The sequence below is a fragment of the Triturus cristatus genome, chromosome 9 (genome assembly GCF_964204655.1).
Source record: "Triturus cristatus chromosome 9, aTriCri1.1, whole genome shotgun sequence".
NCBI classification, from domain to species: Eukaryota; Metazoa; Chordata; class Amphibia; order Caudata; family Salamandridae; genus Triturus; species Triturus cristatus.
Genome location: NC_140592.1, coordinates 516,249,480 through 516,270,854, shown reverse-complemented (window position 1 = coordinate 516,270,854; position 21,375 = coordinate 516,249,480). Strand labels below are relative to the sequence as shown.

The window sequence follows — 21,375 nt, the reverse complement described above, 5'->3', positions numbered from 1 at the left end:
TAAGCAGCAGCATATATCGATGATATAGTGATTCACAGCGCCACCTGGGACCAACATATAGAACATCTTACAACAGTCATCCGAACCTTGGGGGAGGGAGGCCTAACGATCAACCCCGCCAAAAGCCGGTTAGCGGCCAGATCTGTGAAATGTTTTGGGTATTTACTTGGGGAAGGGCTCATTAAACCCCAGAGAAAGTCGCTGCCATAGCAGAGATTCTTTTCCCCCGCACCAAAAAAGAGCTGAGGGCCTTCCTAGGCATCCTGGGGTATTACAGCAATTCATCCCTGACTTTTCCCAAAAGGCAGCCCCCTTAACAGATCTCCTGCAGAAACACGTAAACACTGAAAAGGAGCTACGACAGCCCTCAGCTGGACTCCTGCTTGCCTTTAGAGATCTGAAAACCACCCTTACCACCAAGCCCATGCTACTAAGTCCCGGTTACAGGAACCCTTTATCCTACAAACGGACGCCTCGGAACAAGGACTGGGCGCTGTGTTATCCCTAACCGATACCCAAGGTCAAGAACGTCCCATTTTATACATCAGTCGTAAACTCTTTCCCCGTGAAAAAAGATACTCTGTGATTGAAAAGGGGGCCTTGGCCATCAAATGGGCAATCGAAACCCTCCGGTATTATTTAGAGGGGAGGGAGTTTACGTTGTACACTGACCATGCCCCCTTGGGATGGCTTTCCCGCAATAAGGGACACAATGACAGAGTCATGAGATGGTTTTTGGCTCTCCAGCCCTTCCGGTTTTCTACCTTACACCAAAAAGGGAAAGAACAGACCAATGCAGACTACCTATCCCGGCACCCCATTGACTCTTTTCTTGCCGGCAAGAAAGTAAGGGAAGGGGGATGTAAGAGGGCCGATGGGGACTACAGGATACAGCCCCTACCTTCCTGTCCTCCGAACGTTGTACGAGCTGCCACTAGTCCGACAGGGCTGGGAAAACAAGGGTTAATTCTGCCTGCTACCTCTTAGGCACAGGAACACATTGACCAGCTGGGACGTCTCGACCAATGGGGACAAGGTGAGGCGGGCTTCGGTCCCAAAAGGAGGTTCCTGAGAATCTGGAAGCGGCGCTGAGCTTGGAGGAGAGGGAGAACGAAGACGTCGCGCTAAGGGAAGCTGCTTTGGAGTGGAACACCGAAACTGGCAAGAAGGAGACTACGGGAAGCCTCGACCATCGAGACCCAGACGAGGACGGAGATCCAGAGACCTGGACAGAGGAGTGGTGGATACCCCCGGAGGACGCTGGTGAGCTGCCGCAACTCAGGAGAGTTGCAGCTGACGTGGTACGTGACTCGGGAGGGGGGAGGGAGTGAAGGGCGGGAATCAGGAAAAGGGCTGTCTGTCACACTTGTATAGCACTGTGCATGCTCCACATCTTCCTCACTTTTCTGCACCGCGACCAACCCCTTACTCCTTATCTTCATACCCCACCTCGACACTAGAAGCACTTTTGTTCGTAAAGGAACCTTCCTCGGTCCGCCCTGTTAAAAGTGGTTCTGGGCTTTAGACATCTGGTGGAAAGGTCCCAGGACCTTTGATTGTCCTTTCTCCTAATTTTGGAGTCTGCACGAATATCACCCTGATGGTGAAGGGTTCTATCCTGACAATTGCCTTATAGACCAGAATTACTGACCGCCTCTTTTTGTTTTCACTCTCTCCTTCGTGAGCCTTCTGGGATATCCACTGAAGAAAAGTGAACTGGAGCAGGAGAGGACATCACCCCCAGCCACACGGAGGAGAAGAGGACTTAATTTTCGCTTATGCTGATTCTGTTTAGTTGTTCCTAATAAAAACCCTATCGTCATTGAGCTCCGAATTCAGCCTCCTCGTTTCTTCTTCCGCCCGTCCCTCTCACAATCCTTGAACAATAGTTTTGGTTAGTGCTACGTGATAATAGTTTGTTTTTCCTTTCGCTTCTTTTGTCCCTGCTTCATGTCCCTTTGGTGATTTCTCTTTTGAAGTCCCCATATTTTGATAGCATTTGTGTATGCGTTAGTAATTTTCCTTACCTGCAAGTTGATACATCCCATATCGAACCAGGCTGTGGTTATGATGGTTACAAATTGGAGCCTTTATTAGAGTCCTATAACTTGACGTTCAGTTTTTTAACAAAGATAGGCCTATTTGGGTAGCTAAAACCCACTTTGGAGTTTTCACTCATTGAGTCTCCATTTTCTTTATCTCCGAGGGACTTCTGCTAAGTTAATAGATTTTCTAAGACTTAGCAACTCCTTGGACTTTTGATTCATGTCTTCTCAGTAAGTACAGATCTCTCTCTGGACTTGAATTATTAGCATTTGCTTGGGGGAATGACGAGTTTGAAATTGTGGCAGAAATGCAGTTTTCCTTACCTCCTAGACTGTTGATCAGAATGCAGTGGTCTAGTCCAAGTTGTTGCAGGTTTTTTTTTGTTTAGTTCTCTCCTTTCTTGTCCTCCCTGTTTATTGATTGTGCTCCACAGCCTTTAGCATATTCAATTTTCCATGATTTCTCTTTGTCGGATAGGCTTTCTTGTTCAGAATGGTGCCCTGTTACATCTGAATGCTTTGCAATATTCCCATATATTTTTAGGAAATGAGCCACATGTACTAGTAAATACAAGTTACAAATCACAGTGACATTTGAAGTTGTAGTTCTTATACACCCTTTATACCTCTTTTCTCGAAACTCACGTCATGTCTTGCTTTGGCATGTTTTTGCTTTCTCTCCAACTCTGTGCCTTCCAGCATATACTTCCACTGTCTTACTGTCTGAGTTCATAGATGTTTCTGCACCTTTATGTATTTAATTGTGGCCTCTCCTCAGCCCCATTCTCTATGACATTGTGTGGCCCCTTTGCCTCTGTACGTCTCAGTTTGTACCACAGTCCTTCACATATTTTGTCCGAGCTGAGACAAAACACTAACCTGCCCTACACTGCTTAAGAAATGCATACCACCTCTGTGTGTCTTCTGCTTTTCCTTCTACTTGCATACATTGGGGAAACTTGCTGTAATGAAAAGTCCTTCAGTCTCCACACTGCAGGCGTGACTTTTTCTAGTGGCAGTGGCTGTAGGCACATAGAGGGAATCCTAGAATATGACATCTCGCAGGACTCTGCTGACTGTGTTTGACTAGATCCCCAAAATCTATTATGTTGCATGGATTGTAAATCAACAACAGATTTCTTCATTTTGGAACCTGTAGAAAGTGGCCCACACTCAACTGCAGGATTGGCAATTCTTTGAAGATGACTGTGCGTACAGAAGCGGAACCCCTTCCACTTCATATTACTTCGGGGTTCATATTGTTTTTCATATGTCCAAGTAGCTGCCCTTCTTTTCTTTCCAGGCACCCCATTACCTACAGATCTTTCAGTGAGAGAGCGAGAGATTTCCACAGATTCCACCTTTCCCAGCACAGCTTACTGTGCTGTTGTGCATGTCATCTGCTTCAGAAACGTTTTATCGTAAATAGATTATAATGTGTATTAATTTACCTCCTCTAGGTTTGGGATATTATCGGTCGTTCTATAGTTGTAGACGAAGGGGAGGATGACCTGGGCAGAGGACGAAACCCACTCTCAAAAATATCTGGCAACTCTGGGGAAAGGTGAGTTTGAAGCAAGTATTACTGTTGTATGTATTTACTGTTTCTTATCACTGCCTGTAGTTTGTAAGTGCTCCATATTTTAACTGATGATTTGCCACCTCTGCAGCATTGTATCGCTCAAAGATTCACATGCTTTAATCATTCCCCATCGTTGGAGTGGAGTCCGTGTGTAACTTTAACATAGCAGTACAATGCACTGACATCTGAAAAAGCCACAGGCAATGTCCAATTTGTTAGCACTTCCACCTGATTCTAAAGAGACCAAACACTAGCCAGGGAGGTGAAAGTTCTCCCAGCCTCAACCCTTCCGGAAGTCTTCACACCTCAAATCTCAACCACACATTGTGTGGTTAGAAGTTCCAGAACTTTGCTCTTGCTTCAAATACAGATCTGTGAACTTTGAAACATTTTTCTTGGGCTTTAGGTGAATACTTGAACTCTACTGCCTCTGGAAAAAGGCAACCTTGGGAAATCCAGGAAAAGTCTTTTTAAAGCCTGTGATGCCTGTGGTAAAATTAAGTTTTTTTTCTGATTACCCTTACAAGATGTGCACTTAGTGTGTCTATCCAGATCACAAAGCCAAAGACTGTAAGATCTGCAGAACCTTCTCTGCCAACACACAGTGGTCGTGAAGGGAGACTTTTCAGATGGATTCAGAAAAATAAGACATCGGAGCACCTCTGTTCAGGGGATGAATCTGAGACCCGTACCTTCAAATCTAGTAAGAGAAAATGAGAAAAAAACAAACCCTGATACATCTGAATCCTCAAAAGGCAAAACTAGACAAAAGGGATCTTCCTCAAGTAAACCTGATGAAAAAACACACATAAAGGCTCTTAAAAAGTCAGCAGACATTTCTTTTAAACAGAAAAAGCAAAGAAAGAGGCATTCTCCAACTTCCATGCCCCCACCATCATCTCCGCTGACTATAAAAAAATTAAAGGTTGTCCCACCATCAATAGTAAGCCCATCAACAACCTTGACCACGACAAGCCTTAATCTATTCCTCTAAACGTGAAAAAGCAACAGGCGGACCCACATAGATCACCGTCACAAAAGATTTTGCCAGTGCCACCATCGATGAGGGATATGCAAACAAAGAAACCACCAACTGAGTCGTTCACAAATAAAACACCAATGATTGACCTGTTGACGACCCATCCTTTGCCGACTGTCGCCTAAGTGACAAAACCACTGTCAGTGACAATCCTGTTGACAACAACATTGTCCATCTTATCGTCGACGACTTCATTAACCATGACACCACTACGATTGGAGCATACAAGACCAAGTAAAATTTCTCCTCAAGTTCCAAATAAGGTCATGGATACTGAAGTAGAAGAACAATCAGATCCAGGGAACCCCTTTGGCATGGCTAAAAAACCAGGACAGGTGAACATTAAATGTCAGGACACAGACTAACAGGCATAATTCCCCAGAATTACAGCTTGAAGCTCTCCATCCAAACTTCCTTCCACAGCATTGGATAGAAAGGAAATAGTACCATCACCATTATGACCCTTATGAATCGATATATGAGAACTATGAGCAGCAACCTATGATGAAGGTGCTGTTAGATCCTATAAAAGGCTTAAAACACATGATGACAGACTATTATACACAATTTCCGCCAAATTCATAGCAGCCACCCACAACTTCCCTACCCCAAAAGGCACAGAGTTCTCCTGCACGTGGTGCACAAAGGCATCTACACAGGAAGGCGATCACCATTCACCTCAAACTCTACATCAGCCTGTTCAGTATTTCATAGATGTCCCACATGATGACAAATATGCCAGTGTTGCAGAGGGTGAAATCAGATCTTCCAATGAGCAACGGCTGGTATGATTATATTCTCCCTGTCACAAACCCACCAACACCTCCACCTATAGATTCACCGCTAGACATTATCAGTAAGTTTCATTTTATGATGAATAGGGCAGCAAAGAGAATTGATCAGCGTGTTACTGTCAAAAAGACTGACAGTTTTTTATAGAACTTCAAGTACCCAACTAGAAAATCAGTGAAAGTGATTCCTTTGGTGGCTCACATCTAGCAGGAAGTAATAATATGAATGCATGCACCAGCTACAGTGTCAGCAGTGGTACCCACCTCTTTGCCTCCTGGGTCATCCTAAAGCAGATTCAGTAATCATGCAAGTGATGCAGCAGCGATCTATGAACAGGATGGCACTGTGCACGGCACGACCAGCGCAAGAGGGACGCAGAATGCACATGGCAGGCAAAAGGTTTTCCCTCATGGCGGCCATGTCTATCAGAAATGCTATGACAATAGGCAGATATGACAGGCAGATGTGGTCAGATATAGCCCCAGATCTGGACCTATTGCCTGAAGATAAAAATCAAGAGGTGAAGTCTCTACTATATGAGGGAGCTAACGCATTGGCTGTACTTCTAGACAGGGCAATAGATGTGTCAAATATTGGCTTTAGACAACATGCCCGGTCCACTATATTATGCAGACAAGGAAACCATCTCTTTCTTGCTAGAAGTCGCAAAATAAATCATGGGCATGCCATTTGATGTGAAATGGCTATTTGGGAAACATTTGAATTGTGCTTTGTAGATTTAAGCAGATACGGACACATCCAGGTCCTTGGGCGCCTTACAGCATAGAAAGCCTCAGTCCTTTCACAGAAGAAGGAGAATGCAGCTGTAAGAATTTATGTCTCACATATAGATATCCAAAGTATTATCCATCTTACCAACCTAAGTCGTATCATTAGGGTTACGCACCCAGTCAGCAACAGCATTATCCATATAGACAAGTGCATCTACTGTCCTACTCAAGACAGCCAGAGAAACCAAAAGCCCATCAAAAGGGATAAGACTCCAGAGTCACTGACAGTGTTTTAGGCATGAGATACCAATATACAGACAACCAAGATATTGGGCTCTGTGTTGGGAAAACGTTCTACCTTCCGCAGCAACTAGAAGGTAATCCCTACAGACACATAGGTGCTGGACGTGATTCAGTATGGTGGCACTCTGGAGTTTATACAACATCCACCAATGACCCTGCCATCCAGAATAAAACACCTTCACTTGTTGAACGCAGAAGTTCAAACCATACTGCAGAAAGGAGCTATAGAAATGGTTCCAAAACATCATCAAAATGTCAGTTTTAATTCCAGGTGCTTACTCATAAAAAACCAAAATATATACTCAGTTTTAGGTAAATAAATATTCAGAATGGTGACCATGAAAGAAGTGTTACCGCTTCTAATGAGGAACACATAAAGGGCACTATTGGATCTCAAATATGTGTATTTCCACATTCTCATTCATAGAAAACATAAGTTCCTAATGTTTGAGGTAGCCGGTTGCCCCTACCAGTTTTGAGTAAATCCCTGTCTGCACCCAGAATCTTTGCCAAGTGCAGGGTTCCCCTTTCAGCCCCACATCAGCATCTAGGACATCTCATCGTCGCTTACCTAGATGACTGGATGCCCAAGGGCTCTTCCATTAGCTTCTACAAACAACTCAGTAGCAGCCTGTATCGGACTCTTCAAGCCTCTAGGTCTCAAGATCAACAGAAGCAAGTCTTCTGTGATATCTTCAAAGAACATTCACTTATTAGGAGCAATAGCAGACACTGCAGAATCAAAAGCGTGGTTTTGCCTATACCGACAAAGAGATGCTGAAACAGGAGGAAGTAAAGAACACCTCCTTAAGAGAATTCTAGCCATGATGCTGCCATGCATAGTGCTAAAACCATTTTGCAGACTGGACAGGCCACCTATAAGGAAGAATTAGAAAAGCAGTGGATTCAAATTTCCGGCTTCTTTGAAGACAGGATAGCCCTAACTGCAAAAATGAAAGAAACGCTGTCCCAATGAACATCAAGCGACAATACAGATTCAGGACTCTCATTCCTTCAGCCACAATGTCAGCTTGTAGTCACCCCAGACTCAATGATAAAAAATGGGGAGCTCACCTACAATTACTTTTTTGCTAGAGAGCTGTGGGCTCCACGGGAGAGTCATTTGCACATAAATGTGCTTGAATTTAGAGTGGTCAGATCACTACAGTCTTTTCTCTCTCGTATCCACAACTCAAAGGTGTTGGTCTGAATGGACAATGTTTTATATTTACAAGCAGGTTGGAACGTGCTCTCGAATTCTGTCAGCGGAAGCTCAAACGTTATGGCATTTTGCAGTTTACAATGGAATAACCATTACAGTGGAATATCTCCCTGGTACAATCAATGATCAAGCAGATTACCTCAGCAGAATGCTACCAGACTGTAATGAGTGGGAGCGGAAGTACAGTGTTCTGAAAGGAATATTCCACATCTGATTGAAAGGGAAAATAGGCTGCTTCGATACAATGGACAACAAGAAACACCATACATATGCAAGCAGGTATCCACAACCAAATGCCTGGTGGGAACGATCTTTTGATAGGATGGTAGAAGATGTTTGCCTATGCTTTTTCGCTGATTCTCCTTTTGCCAAAAGTGACCTGCAAAATGAAAAGAGAACCCTGCAGGTTGATACTCATAGCCTCTACCTGGCTCAGACAAGACTGGTTTTCAGACCTTGCTTCAACTAGCACAGGATCAACCTACACTGTTGAAGTTGAAACAGGATCTCTTATCCAGATGGCGGGCCAGATTCTTCACCACAACCACAGTCTCTCAAATTAGCTGCTTAGCTCCTGAGTACCATGAGCTGAGAAAAATAAATACCCAGAAGACTGTAAAAATATCTTACACAAAGCAGAGCTTTTTCTACTAGCAGGACTTATGTTGCAAAATGGAAGAGTTTATTTTGTGTGTGGTGTCAAACTAAAGGATTCCTTTTCATATACAGGATCATCAAATACAGACATATCTTATAAAACAGGAAAAGTCAGGACTAGAAAATACAGACCCATCAAATACACACATATCTTCTAGAACTGGCAAAGTCAGAATTGAAACATACTTCAATCAGAGTTCACCTGGCAATCGTCTAACTTTTTAAAAGGACACACAATCAACCATCTATATAGCCGCACAGGATTGTAAAAGTGTTTCTGAAGGGCTTTTTCAGAGCATTCCCTCCATCTAGAACATGGCTAACAGTTCGGGAACTAAATACAGTGCTTTTGCATTTGAGGTCGTACTCATTGGAACCAATTAACACATCAAGCCTAAAATACTTGACCTAGAAAGCTGCTTTGCTCCTAGCCATAACATTGGTGAGGAGAGTTAGTAAGATCCAGGCCTTTACTCTCACAGACCCCTTCCTACACGTCTCAAAGGGCAAAGTCATACTGAGAACTAATCCAAAGTTCACAGCTAAAGTACCAACAAATTTCATCTCAACGAGCTGGTAATCGTAAAAACATTTTTTCAAAATTCAGTAAATCCAGCTGAAAGAGCTCTGCATTCATTGGCTGTCAAAAGATGCCTCATGTTCTCTGGGTAAATCTAGCAAATAAGAAAATCCAGTCGGCTTCTAGTTTCCTTATCTGAACCTTGAAATCTGCTTCCCATTCAGAAAACAGCTAATATCAAGATGGGTAGCTGTATCAATAGCTTTTTGTCACACAAAAGCAGGAAGACCTCTTAACAACTCAGTTAAAGCCCATTCCATGAAGAGTTTGGTGACTTCATTAACGCTCTATACAGAAGTGCCACTTGAAAACATTTGCCGAGCTGCAACATGGAGAAACAGACACACTTTCCCCAAACACATTTGCTTGGAAGCAGTTGCACACAGAGATACGGCGATAGAACAGGCGATCCTCTGTCATTATAAGCTATACACTGGCTGCTCCCTCGCACACACAGGGAGTTATGCTGGACATCTGAATGCATTAGAGAGTTGAAATTTATATTTTTTAAACATTTGGGATCGTTTTTAACTGAATTGCTATTTGCTCTTTTAAATTGTATTTTTTGCACTGTGTTTGCTGCTTCACTGCTTGGAGGCACTGGGGGGCATCTTTGAGCCGTTTTAGGGCTCTGGGGTTGTGCTCGGCTGCCGACTAGCGTGACCGGACGCATCCGCCATCTTTGGTGAGGTGTTTGCTCGGTTGGCGGTCTAGTGCGAGGGCGTTTCCTGCCCCTCGCGCTTTATAAATGGCGGCGAACCCCCGTCCGCGCAGCGGGCAGGCGCAGCGGGCGTGCCGATGGCGCGCCGGAGGCAAGCCCGTCTGGGCCCGTCCGGGCCAGGACGGACCTAGGACCAGGGACCCTGCCGGTTGTGGCAGGTAATCCCCCTAAATACTCGAAAGCAGACTTACTCCTGTTAAAGCCTTCTGACTCACGCTATTGCTTACATGGAGTCAGAACTGATGTCCCCTTTACATCTTGTGAGTATTGCCCCTTTAGGAACCAGGCTGGAGGTAACAAAACCCTTACTAAGGAGCCCCTTAAGTTAGGACTACTTAATTGTAGGTCCTTACCGAAGCACTCCATACAAATCTCCGAGCTGATTCAAGACACTAACTTAGATATCCTGTATCTGACCGAAACTTGGATGTCAGCTTCTTCAGACTTTGACTTAGTTAACACTCTTCCGCCCGGCTATCTAATCCAGTGCCTCCATAGACCGCAAGGAAAAGGAGGTGGTTTAGCCATCATTTACAGGGACAAGTTTACGTGCAGAGTAGTCAGGGGTCCTATTTTGGACGCTGAAAGTGGTCATTTTCGGATACAGCTTTCTCCTAATTACTCTCTATCAGGACTGTTAGTTTATCGCCCCCCGGGGACGATTAAACAGTTCTCCAGCTCTATCTTGGACCATGTCCCCGTCCTAGCGGCATCTTCCCCTAATTTTGTGCTACTGGGGGACTTTAACCTTCATTTTGACCTGCAGGAAGACAAAAATGTAACTGACCTCAGATCTGAACTTAGGACAGCTAACCTTAATTTACACAACCTGGAACCTACGCATGTGAAGAGTCACTTGCTGGATTGTGTGTTCTCGAACATCGCGCACCTTCGAACAAGTTCCCCCCGCCCCCTGCCTTGGTCGGATCATTTCCTGGTGTCAGGGGAGTTGAATGTCAGCTTGGACCCTTTTCTCTCTCCGCACCAGAAGACACCTCCTATTTATAAGAGAATTTGGTCTCAACTCTCTATTGACAATCTCTCACGTACCCTTGCTGAGTCTACTCCCTCCCCTGGACGTGGTCCTGTGGAAGCTGACATTGCTTTCCATGACTGGCTTTGCCAAGCTTTAGATGCTGTTTTGCCTTTCAAAAAGATCACAAATAAAAGTAACAGCCACAAGTCGTCTTGGTATACCCCAGAGCTGGGGAGGATGAGAAAGAATTGCAAAAGGCTTGAACGGGAATGGCGGAAGAACTGGGCCGCTAATAGCAAAGACAATTATCGTGAAGCCATAAGATCCTACAAGGTGGCCCATAAATCAACTAAGGCCGCCCATCTTGAGGATAGAATAAGCAAGGCAGGCAATTCTTCAAGGGAAACCTATAAGATTCTTAAAGAACTTCTCACGGTCCCCACTCCCCCGACCACTCAGGTGGTGAATTCTAACAAATGCAATCAGCTGGCTCAGTTTTTTTACACCAAAATACGGAACATCTTAGCCAGCCTTCCCCCTAGTTCGGGAAAGATGGGCATAGCAGCCCCTGAGGTGGTCTCAGTTGAGAAGGGGCTAGATATAATCTCTCCCATTTCAAGGGAGGATTTCTGTGAGGAGCTCTCATCTCTGAAGAGTGGTTCCCCGTCGGACCCCATGCCCATCCGGATCCTCAAACAATTTGTGGATCTCATTGCCGATCCTGCAACTGACCTTCTGAATGCCTCTTTCACCCATGGCATAGTTCCACCTAGCTGGAAGCAGGCCACTGTCAAGGCACTCTTGAAAAAGCCTGACCTTGACCCTACTGATCTGGCAAATTACCGTCCCATCTCGCTTCTGCCTGGCCTGAATAAGATCGCTGAGAAGTATGTCAATCGCCAGCTCTCATGCTTCCTGGAAGCTAATAACTTGCTAGGTCGGACGCAGACTGGCTTCCGTCCAGGCCAGGGAACCGACTCGGCTTTGATATCGATGGTTGAGGAAGGCAGATGCATCTTAGATTCGGGAGGATCCGCGGCGATGGTCCTCCTGGATCTAAGCGCTGCATTCGACACGGTGGACCATAATATTCTGATCCACCGTCTGGGGGAGATTGGAGTTGGAGGGTCGGCCCTTCAATGGTTTAAGTCATATTTGAGTGGTCGTTCCTATCAGGTTTGCGATGGCAATTTTAGATCTTTGCCTACCCCCCTTCAGTGTGGAGTCCTGCAGGGCTCTTCACTGAGTCCTACGCTCTTTAACGTCTATATGGCCCCACTGGAGGAGGTGGTTGCACCCTTTGGGGTGAAAATCGCAACCTACGCGGACAACACTCAATTGATTGTCTCTCTGTCCCTGTCTGAAAGCCAGGGGGTGAAGTTTGCCGCATGCCTTACCAACATCATGGCATGGATGTCGGATTCCCGGCTAAAATTGAATGGGACCAAAACGGAGCTGATGCTCCTTGGCAATCTGTGCACGTCACTGCCCAAATGTATGTGGCCGGCCAGTTTGGGTGTCCCCCCAGCCCCTAAGGAGGCCATAAAAAGTCTCGGGGTATGGCTGGAACCTGAGCTGTCTATGACTACTCAAGCCAAACGAGTGGCGGCGACGTGCTACGGACTGCTCCGTGCAGCACGGAAAATCTTGTCGCTTCTCCCTGATAATTCCAGGAAACTATTGGTGCAGGGATTGGTGCTCTCGAGGCTTGACAACAGTAATGCCCTTTTTCTTGTGGCACCTGAATCCACATTGAATGTGCTCCAAAGAGCGCAGAATGCAGCTGCGCGTATGCTCACTGGTACTGCCAAAAGATCTTCGGCTCGGCCTGCCTTGAAGGCCTTGCATTGGCTACCAATTCGAGCGCGCATTAAATTCAAATCCCTCTGTATAGTGTTTAAAGCTTTGCAAGGATCGGGTCCCCCAATTCTAAGAGATTTGGTCCACTCCTATAAATCTGCGCGAGCCCTTCGCTCTGATGATGGGAATTTGGTAGTGATACCCAGGGCAAAAAAGGTGAAAGCGGGTGGCCGCCGGTTTTCCATTAATGCGGGTCAATTATGGAATGCCTTACCGCTGGCCCTGCGTAAAGAACCAAATTTGGCAAAATTCCGTAAAGGATTGAAGACTTACCTTTTCCCTCTGTAGGTTCCTCTTGGTGTCCTGGGGTAGTAGCTTCGTGTATTGTTTAGCGTTGGGACGCTCGAGGGCAGCCATGCGCTTTAGAAATCCTTTTTCATTTCATTTCATTTCATTCATTTCATAAGGTGAGCTAGTCTAATATATCCCACCATTCTCTCCGGATGTGTATAAGAAATTCAATTCTTATCACTGCTTACTATTCTGATTCAAGTATGTAAATCAATGAAAGATTCAGTGTTGGAGAAATAACAAATGTCTTACTTGTAACTTTGGTTCTCCGTTGATATCTATCATAGATATACATGTCGCTCACCTTCCTACACAAATGGAGGCTCATTTCAAGCATAGCTTGTATAATTATATATTCCAATTTTTATACGAAGAAATCTGAGGTGTGAAGACCTTTGAGAGTGGTGAGACTGAGAGAACTTTCACCTAACTGGCTGTAGTTTCGTCTTTTTAGAATAAGGTGGATGTGCTGACAAAGTGGGCACTGTCTATGGCTTTTTCATCTGTCAGTGTCTTGTACCGCTATGTTAAAGTTGCTGAAGCACTTCGACAAGGGGAATGATTCAAGCATGTGAATAAATGAAAGATACCAACGAAGGAGACCACAGTTACAGGTAAGTAACTGTTTTTTTTATTTTGTGTATTCTCTACTTCTGCTAGGTTGTGCACATACCACAGCATTCCACGCTCTTCCTAGTCTGCATTATCAAATCACAGCATATTACTCATTGCTCCGCAAACTTTCATACACCAAGCAGGCTGGAAACTACCCTAAGCACATTCACTTGATATCCATTTACCACTAGCTGCCCCATGATCATTCTTTCAATGCCTGACTGTTGCACTCAGCACAATATCTAATAAAACACTCATCAATTATAACTGAACACTATCACCATAACCCACAGAACTCTACTCTAACATTAATTCCACTATGCCCCATCTCTTCCATCATATACAAAACCATGCTCCACAGTAAAACATGTCTGTAACAAAGTGAACTGTGTTACAGCGCTCCAGTTAGCTATCAGATGCTGTGTTTTTTTTTATCTAAAAGTGCACTGGAACCAGGCCCCAGTGTCAGTGCTCATTCCTTTAAAAAAAAAATGACATTTGTGTATTGGTACACCCAATTGGCATGTATTTTACACCCCTGTAAGGCCCTAGTATATGGTACCAGTGATACCCAGGGCAGGGATGTAAAAGAGGCACCTGGGCTGCAGCACTTATTGTGCCATCCTGAGCGACCCGAATGAAACCTACGGCTGCAGGTCTGCCATGTTAGCGCTGCACAAGCAGCTTGCCTGCGACTCTGTCCACACCATGTGTGACAGGGTCACCTCACTGCCTTTAATATATGTCATTCATCCCTATGCTAGGCCTCCTATAGCCCAGGAGGCAGGGAGCATTATAATAAATGTGTAGAGATATATGGGCCAGCATATATCACCCAGTGGTAGCATTCCAAATGTTATTTTACAACAAGTGACTGACCCTCCGTAGGATAACATGGGGTGGACACTGGCCATACCCCAGATGTCCAGCTCCATTATGGAACGGTCGATTTTCTTTGGGTTTGGTATTAAACACCGTGCTTTTTAAACCCCGACACAATGGTGGTGTCGTGGTTTAACCAGCATGTACCCAGGTGGCACTTTAGACAGTGAGAATACCAAGGACCCCCTGTAAGGTGTATAAAACAATTCCTAGGACAGGGCAACAACCATTGTGAGTAACAAATTCCTAGGCAATCAGGTGAGGATAAATGCCACAGTAAGTGTATTTTTCAAAACAAGCAAACAATACATTATCTAATAAAGCACAGTGTATCAACTCACAATTATGAAAAAACTTTTTTTCTTTATTGTAAAGGACAGCTAATCTTTTTTTAAAAACATGAGGCCTATAACATCCATAAATTAAAAAAGAATTTTCAAGACATCAATTATTAAAATCTAATATGACTGGTCATATCCTTAATTTATAGGGCAATACATCATTCAAGTTTAATTTGTGCGGAAACAACCGTTTGAGGAAGTTCCCAACAGCCAGACGAGGACGCGGAGGTGCTTTTTTCAGTTGCGGTCTTTTATCATTAGACTCAGACTGAAGATAAGAATCAAAATCTTTGTTTCATCAACTAAAGATATTATTTTTTTATTTTTTATAAACAGACTTTATTAGGGCACAGAACAAAATGCAGTCAATCCCCTTCCCCAGTACTCCGCCCTCCAGCCAAATCAGGACGTAGTGCAGTGATCACCCCACCAAACTGATCACAACTGTACAACAGTCACCCCAACAGTATCTGTGCTACGAGGTAGTTCATCCACAGGAGTAATCCACAGTGGGCGTGCGATAAAACCAATATACCCCCCGCCCCATCCCCCAGCAACCCCCCCAACAAACCCCCCAAAGCATGTCGCCAGTATCCATCAGAATTACATGTACATCAAAGCCTCACCCACCACTCGTCGGATCCGCCTCCCAGCTAGCCCAACAGAGAGTGCCTCAGGAGCATAGGGGGAAGCCTGTCACAGGGAACTAAAGATATAATTATTGACTGTACTATTTATGTCACATCCATTGACATTTCAGTCACACAATACCTGTCTCTTTCGCCTCTTCATCGGTTCCCTCTATAAATATAAGCCGTATATGCCAGTGACGATCGGCTAATGAATACGTTATCATAAGTAACTATACATATCTTCACTAGAACTCCTTATATACAAAGGTGTTCATTCTACAGTTATAAGAAAATTGTGTGGCTTTCCTGACGAAGGCGCTTGGGCGCCGAAACGCGCGTCGAAGATGATCCTATGCCGCAAAATCTTTTAACCTTTTCATCGTGTCTTAGTGAATTGTTGATTTGTGTTATTATTGTATATATATATATAGTTTTATCCTTGTTATTACATTAAACTTGAATGGTGTATTGCCCTATAAATTTAGGATATGACCAGTCATATTAGATTTTAATAATTGATGTATTGAAAATTATTTTTTAATTTATGGATGTTATTGGCCTCATGTTTTTAATCAAAGATTAGCTGTCCTTTACAATAAAGAAAAAAAGTTTTTTTATAATAGTGATTTGGTACACTGTGCTTTATACGATCATTTATTGTTTACTCGTTTTGAAAAATACACTTACTGTGGCATTTATCCTCACCTGATTGCCTAGGAATTTGTTACTCACAATGGCACTTTAGACAGTGCCCACCAAGTTAACCCAGTGTTCTCATACCTTGACAGACTTTTCCAAGGGTTTGCCGCGAAGACTGAAGTCTGACCTCATGCTGGGGAGTGTGTGCTGCTCCCAGAGGCCAGAGACCAAGACCTGTGTGTGCAGGAGGTGACACCTCTGCCCACACAGGATGGCTAGTGAACGACCCATCGCAGCAGTGTGCCTCAAAGGCTTAACCGGCACCATGGGACAAATAAATGTGTCCCTCAGTTGAGGACAAAGCCTCCCCCAGCCACTGTTTTTAGTGGGCAGGTGAGAAATTAGCCATGCAGGAGGCGTGCATCTCCACCAGGCTGACCTCACCTCTAAGGTGTCGCAGCTGAGGTGTACAGAGGAGGGTTTTGGCCATCTTGAATTTAGCCTAAAAACTAGTGTTCGAGGCAAGTGAGCTGTAGATCACATGCTTGTGCATAGATCGCCATCTAGTGTTGGGCCCGGATGTTTGCACTTTGTTTTTCTTGGAAGAAGTCTTTCTAGTCACAAGGTAGGTGACTCTTTCTTTCGGCGATAATGCACATGGTCATGGACTCCATCTTGAGTGTTTTTTTACGCCATTGGGTTCGGATGTTACTCGCTGCGCTCCTCTTCGACACCGATCCTTCGGTTTCCTTAGGTGCGTACACAACTCACCCTCGACGGTATTGTTTCTGATCGCGTACTCCATTTTTCGCGTATCGTGTTTGTTTAGAAAAAAACGACTTTTGATCTGAAAGCTCATAGTAGGCCATCGGTCTCAACCGCCTCCATCCGACTTACAGTCGATGGAACAAACTCCCTTTAAATATTGCCCTCAGTGTCACGCGAAATACCCGCGCACCGACTCACATGAAGTGTGCAACCTGTGTCTGTCACCAGAACACAAAGAACAGGACTGCGACGCATGTAAGCCTTTCCGTTCCAAGAAGACGCTTTGTGACCGTCGGGCTCGACAATGCGACATGCAGAGCCAACGCACAGACTCCATTCCAGACCTCTTCGGACCTGAATCTGAAAAAGAAGCCGGCAACCCAATCGGGCCGAGGAATAGCAGGATCCCATTTCCGTTTCGGAAGAGACTTCCGACCAGGATGACGACATCCCGCATGGACAAAATACTGTCAGTGCAGTCCCCTCTTTGCCCGACTCCCAAGCCAACCTGTTAAAAAGAAGCCTCCAGACCAACCCGCACCCTTGAGCCCAGGTCGGCACCAAGACCACGCTTCCGACGCCCCGCCTTCTGGCTCGGCACCGAAGCCTACCCAAAAGCCCCATTCCAAGTCGGGCACCGAGCCAAAACCTTCGGGATCAAAGATCAAGTCCGGCTCCGATCATCACTGAAAATAGGATCTGAAAACACCAGCCTAAAAACCATCGGCACTGAAACTTTCGGCGGCGAAACAGACTGATACACCAAAGTCACCTAAGAAGCATACTTTTGGTGATCCGCTCAAAAAACCGGACCCGAAACAGAAGGTTTTGGTCGTACATCCAAAAACTGGCCAAATTACTACCAAAGTGACTTTAAAAATAGGGGCTACCACTGAAGAGGAATACCATATTTCATTAAAGAAGAGAACTGTTGGGACAAATTCTTCCCCTCCTTCTCTTACTCTTCCTTCTCCATCTTTACCTCAGCCTCTGTCTGTGCCCACTTCACCTGAGCACTCACCACCATATATACCTGACGATCAGGGTGATGGGGACGGGGATGATAATAACGATGACAGTCAACCTGCACCTATAGATGAGTGGGATAACTATAACACTGACTCACCCACAGACAATGACCCTGACTTATACCCTACCAGGCCCTCTCCACCAGATGACAGTGTAGGATATATTGAAGTACTAGGCATAGCTGCCAATTATCATGGGGTCAAGCTGCATAAAGAATGACTTGAATAGGATTTCCTCTTTGAAACATTAAACAACACACAAAAATCCTCACATATGTTGCCCATGCTTAAAGGAATGACCAGACATGTAGACGATATATTTAAGGATCCCATCAGGGCACGTTTCCTTATCCCCAGGGTGGATACAAAATAAAAACCTGCACCTATTTGCGCCAGTGGTAGATTCTTCACTTGAGAAGATGAAGAATGATACAGAAGTGGCTAAATCAATGGGAGCCCTTCAGTCTCAACAAGGCCATGGTTCCTTTTGACGCTCATTTTATTGAGCAGGGTCCAGAACCATGTCCTTGGACACTGCATCCACATATAAAGGCAATAACCAACCCTCCGGTTCCAAGACTTACTTCAGGGGTGGTTATAGAGGAAACAACGGTATGGGCAGGGGTAGAAATTCCAACACACATACCTCCCCCTCTAATACAAAACAATTACTTGCCCACAGTTCCCCCAGACCACTTAACACCTGTGGGGGGAAGACTGTCACAATTTCTACCAAAGTGGCAGTCAATAACAACAGACAAGTGAGTTCTCCAAATTATCCATTCTGGTTACTGCTTGGAGTTCATCAACACTCCTCCAAACATTCCTCCAAAGTCACACAAACTTTCACCGGATCACCTATACCTCCTCAAACAAGAGGTACAATCCCTTCTAGGAAAAGGAGCCATAGAGCCCGTACCATCAAAACATCAAGGGTCGGGCGTGTATTCCTTTTACTTCCTAATTCCCAAAAAGGGCGGCTCTCTCAGACCAATATTAAATCTCAGAGAACTACATTTTTACATACAGTCAGACCATTTCCACATGGTAACACTTCAACAGGTACTATCCCTTTTGCAAAAGTATTCTGTCTACTCTAGACTTAAAAGACGCATACTTTCATATTCCAATCCACCCAGCTCACCGCAAATTTCTCAGGTTCGTGGTAGCAGGTAAACATGACTAATTCAAGGTACTCCCATTCGGAGTCACCACTGCACCCAGAGTCTTCACAAAGTGTCTGGCGGTAGTAGCGGCTCATCTAAGAAGACAAAGTATTCATGTCTTTCCATACCTGGATGATTGGCTCATCAAAGCCGGCACGTATCAACAATGCCTCAAGCACACTTCCGTAACCATTCAATTACTTGACCAACTGGGGTTTACAGTCAATGTGTTAAAATCACATCTTCAGCCAGCCAAAACTCAGAACTACAGAGGAGCCCCCTTAGATTCCCCAAGGGCTCTGGTGTTTCCCAACACAGCCAAAATTCGAAACATGCAGGCGTTAATTCTCCAGTTTCAAGCCAATCAATCACTTCCAGCTCGAGTTTTTATGCAGCCGTTAGGAATGATGGCGCCTTGCATCATAATCGTTCCCCATGCCAGGCTGCACATGCGTCCACTTCAAGAATGCTTAGCCAGTCAGTGGAACCAGTCACATGGTCTATTAACCGATCTAGTGTTGGTAAGCGGCCTTACTCATCGCTCTCTGCAGTGGTGGGACACACAAAATGTGTCAAAAGGACGGCCGTTCATAGACCCGGTTCCACAGACAATATTTACAGCGGACGCGTCCCTAACTGGTTGGGGAGCTCATCTCCAACAACACACAGTGCAACAGCAAAGGTTGCTCCACATCATTCATTTGGAGCTAATGGCAATCTTCCTAGCTCTCAAAGCCTTTCAAGATCACCTGTCTGGCAAAGCTGTCTTGGTTCGAACCGACAACATGGCAGCTATGTATTACATAGAGAAACAGGGGGGGACACACACTCTCCAACTGTCCCGTTTAGCCCAAAAAATCTGGAATTGGGCTATTCACCACACTATCTATCTCCTAGTGGAACTCCTCCCAGGAGTCAACAACCAGATTGTGGACCTCCTCAGCAGGCAGAGGTATCGAATACACAAATGGGAACTTTACCCTCAAGTTCTCCACCCTTATTTTCAAGCTTGGGGAGTCCCTCACATAGACCTGTTTGCAACACCCCAAAACGCAAAATGCCCAAACTTCACCTCCAGGTATCCACACTAGTTATCCAAAGGCAATGCTCTATGGATGAACTGGTCAGGAATATTTGCTTATGCTTTTCCGCCTCTCCCACTCATTCCACTAGTGGTTTGGAAACTCAGGCAAACATCTCTCACACTAATCCTGGTAGCTCCAAGATGGGCACGTCAACCCTGGTTTACAACCCTGTTGGAACTCTCTCTGGTACCAAATAAAAAATTACATTTAACTCCCAGTCGCCTCACGAAGAGCCATGGAGAAATCAAACACCCAGATCCCAAACAACTGTGCCTCGCAATCTGGCCTCTGAAGTCATAGAGTTTGGTTATCTGAACCTTCCACCAGACTGTATTAACATTATTAAGGAGGCTAGAAGGCCTACCACAAGAGCCTGTTACGCAGTCAAATGGAAACGATTTGTGATCCATTGCAATAACAATAAGATCAACCCTCTTGATGCTTCCATACAAAACATTATCTGCTACCTGTTACATTTGCAGCAGTCATCATTGGCATATTCATCCATCAGACTGCATCTCGCAGCAATCGCAGCTTACCTTCAAAATAGACAACATTTCTCCCTCTTTAGAGTGCCTGTAATCAAAGCATTTATGGAAGGACTAAAAAGAGTTATACCACCAAGAATTCCACTTGCCCCAGTCTGTAATCTTAATATAGTCCTCACAAGGTTAATGCGCCAATCATTTGAACCAATGCACAAATGTGAACTACAATTTCTTACTTGGAAAAACGCTTTCCTCATTGCAGTCACTTCATTAAGTAGAGTGGGTGAACATTCAGGCACTAACCATAGAAGAACCTTTTTTCCAGCTACACAAAGATAAAGTGGTTCTTCGTACCAATCCCAAATTCCTATCTTAGGTAGTATCTGCATTTCACATAAATCAGTCGGTTAAGTTACCTGTTTTGTTCCCCTCAACCTGACTCTACACACGTTGGATGTTAGGAGAGCACTGTTGTATTACACTGGAAGAACAAACTCTTTTCGTAAGACCAAACAACTCTTTGTTGCTTTTGCACCACCTCACAAGAGCAATCCTATATCCAAATCGGGTATTGCTAGGTGGATCGTTAAATGCATTTAAACTTGCTATGCAAAAGCCAAATGGACTCTTAACTATACCCCCTAGAGCACATTCCACTCGTAAACTAGGGGCTACTATGCCTTTCTTAGGGAACATCCGTATTACTGACATCTGCAAAGCTGCAACATGGTCCACACCGCACACTTTCACCAAGCATTATTGTGTAGATGTGTTAGCCAGACAACAAGCTAATGTGGGCCATGCAGTACTTAGAACTCTGTTTCAGACAACTCCTTCAGCTACAGGATAGCCACCGCTTAGGGGAGACTGCTGCATAGTCTATGCACAAGCATGTGATCTAAAGCTCACATGCCTCAAAAGGAAAATGCTAC

General features: G+C 44.8%; 1 protein-coding gene across 1 annotated transcript in view; it reads left to right on the top strand.

Annotated features, from left to right (window-relative positions):
- Positions 1 to 21,375, top strand: part of CCS (copper chaperone for superoxide dismutase) — an 884,312-nt gene that overhangs the window by 789,006 nt on the left and 73,931 nt on the right. Inside the window, exon 7 of the mRNA XM_085625499.1 lies at positions 3,506 to 3,609. Within this exon, the coding sequence (XP_085481625.1) occupies positions 3,506 to 3,609 (104 nt within the window). The remainder of the gene's footprint in view (positions 1 to 3,505; positions 3,610 to 21,375) is intronic.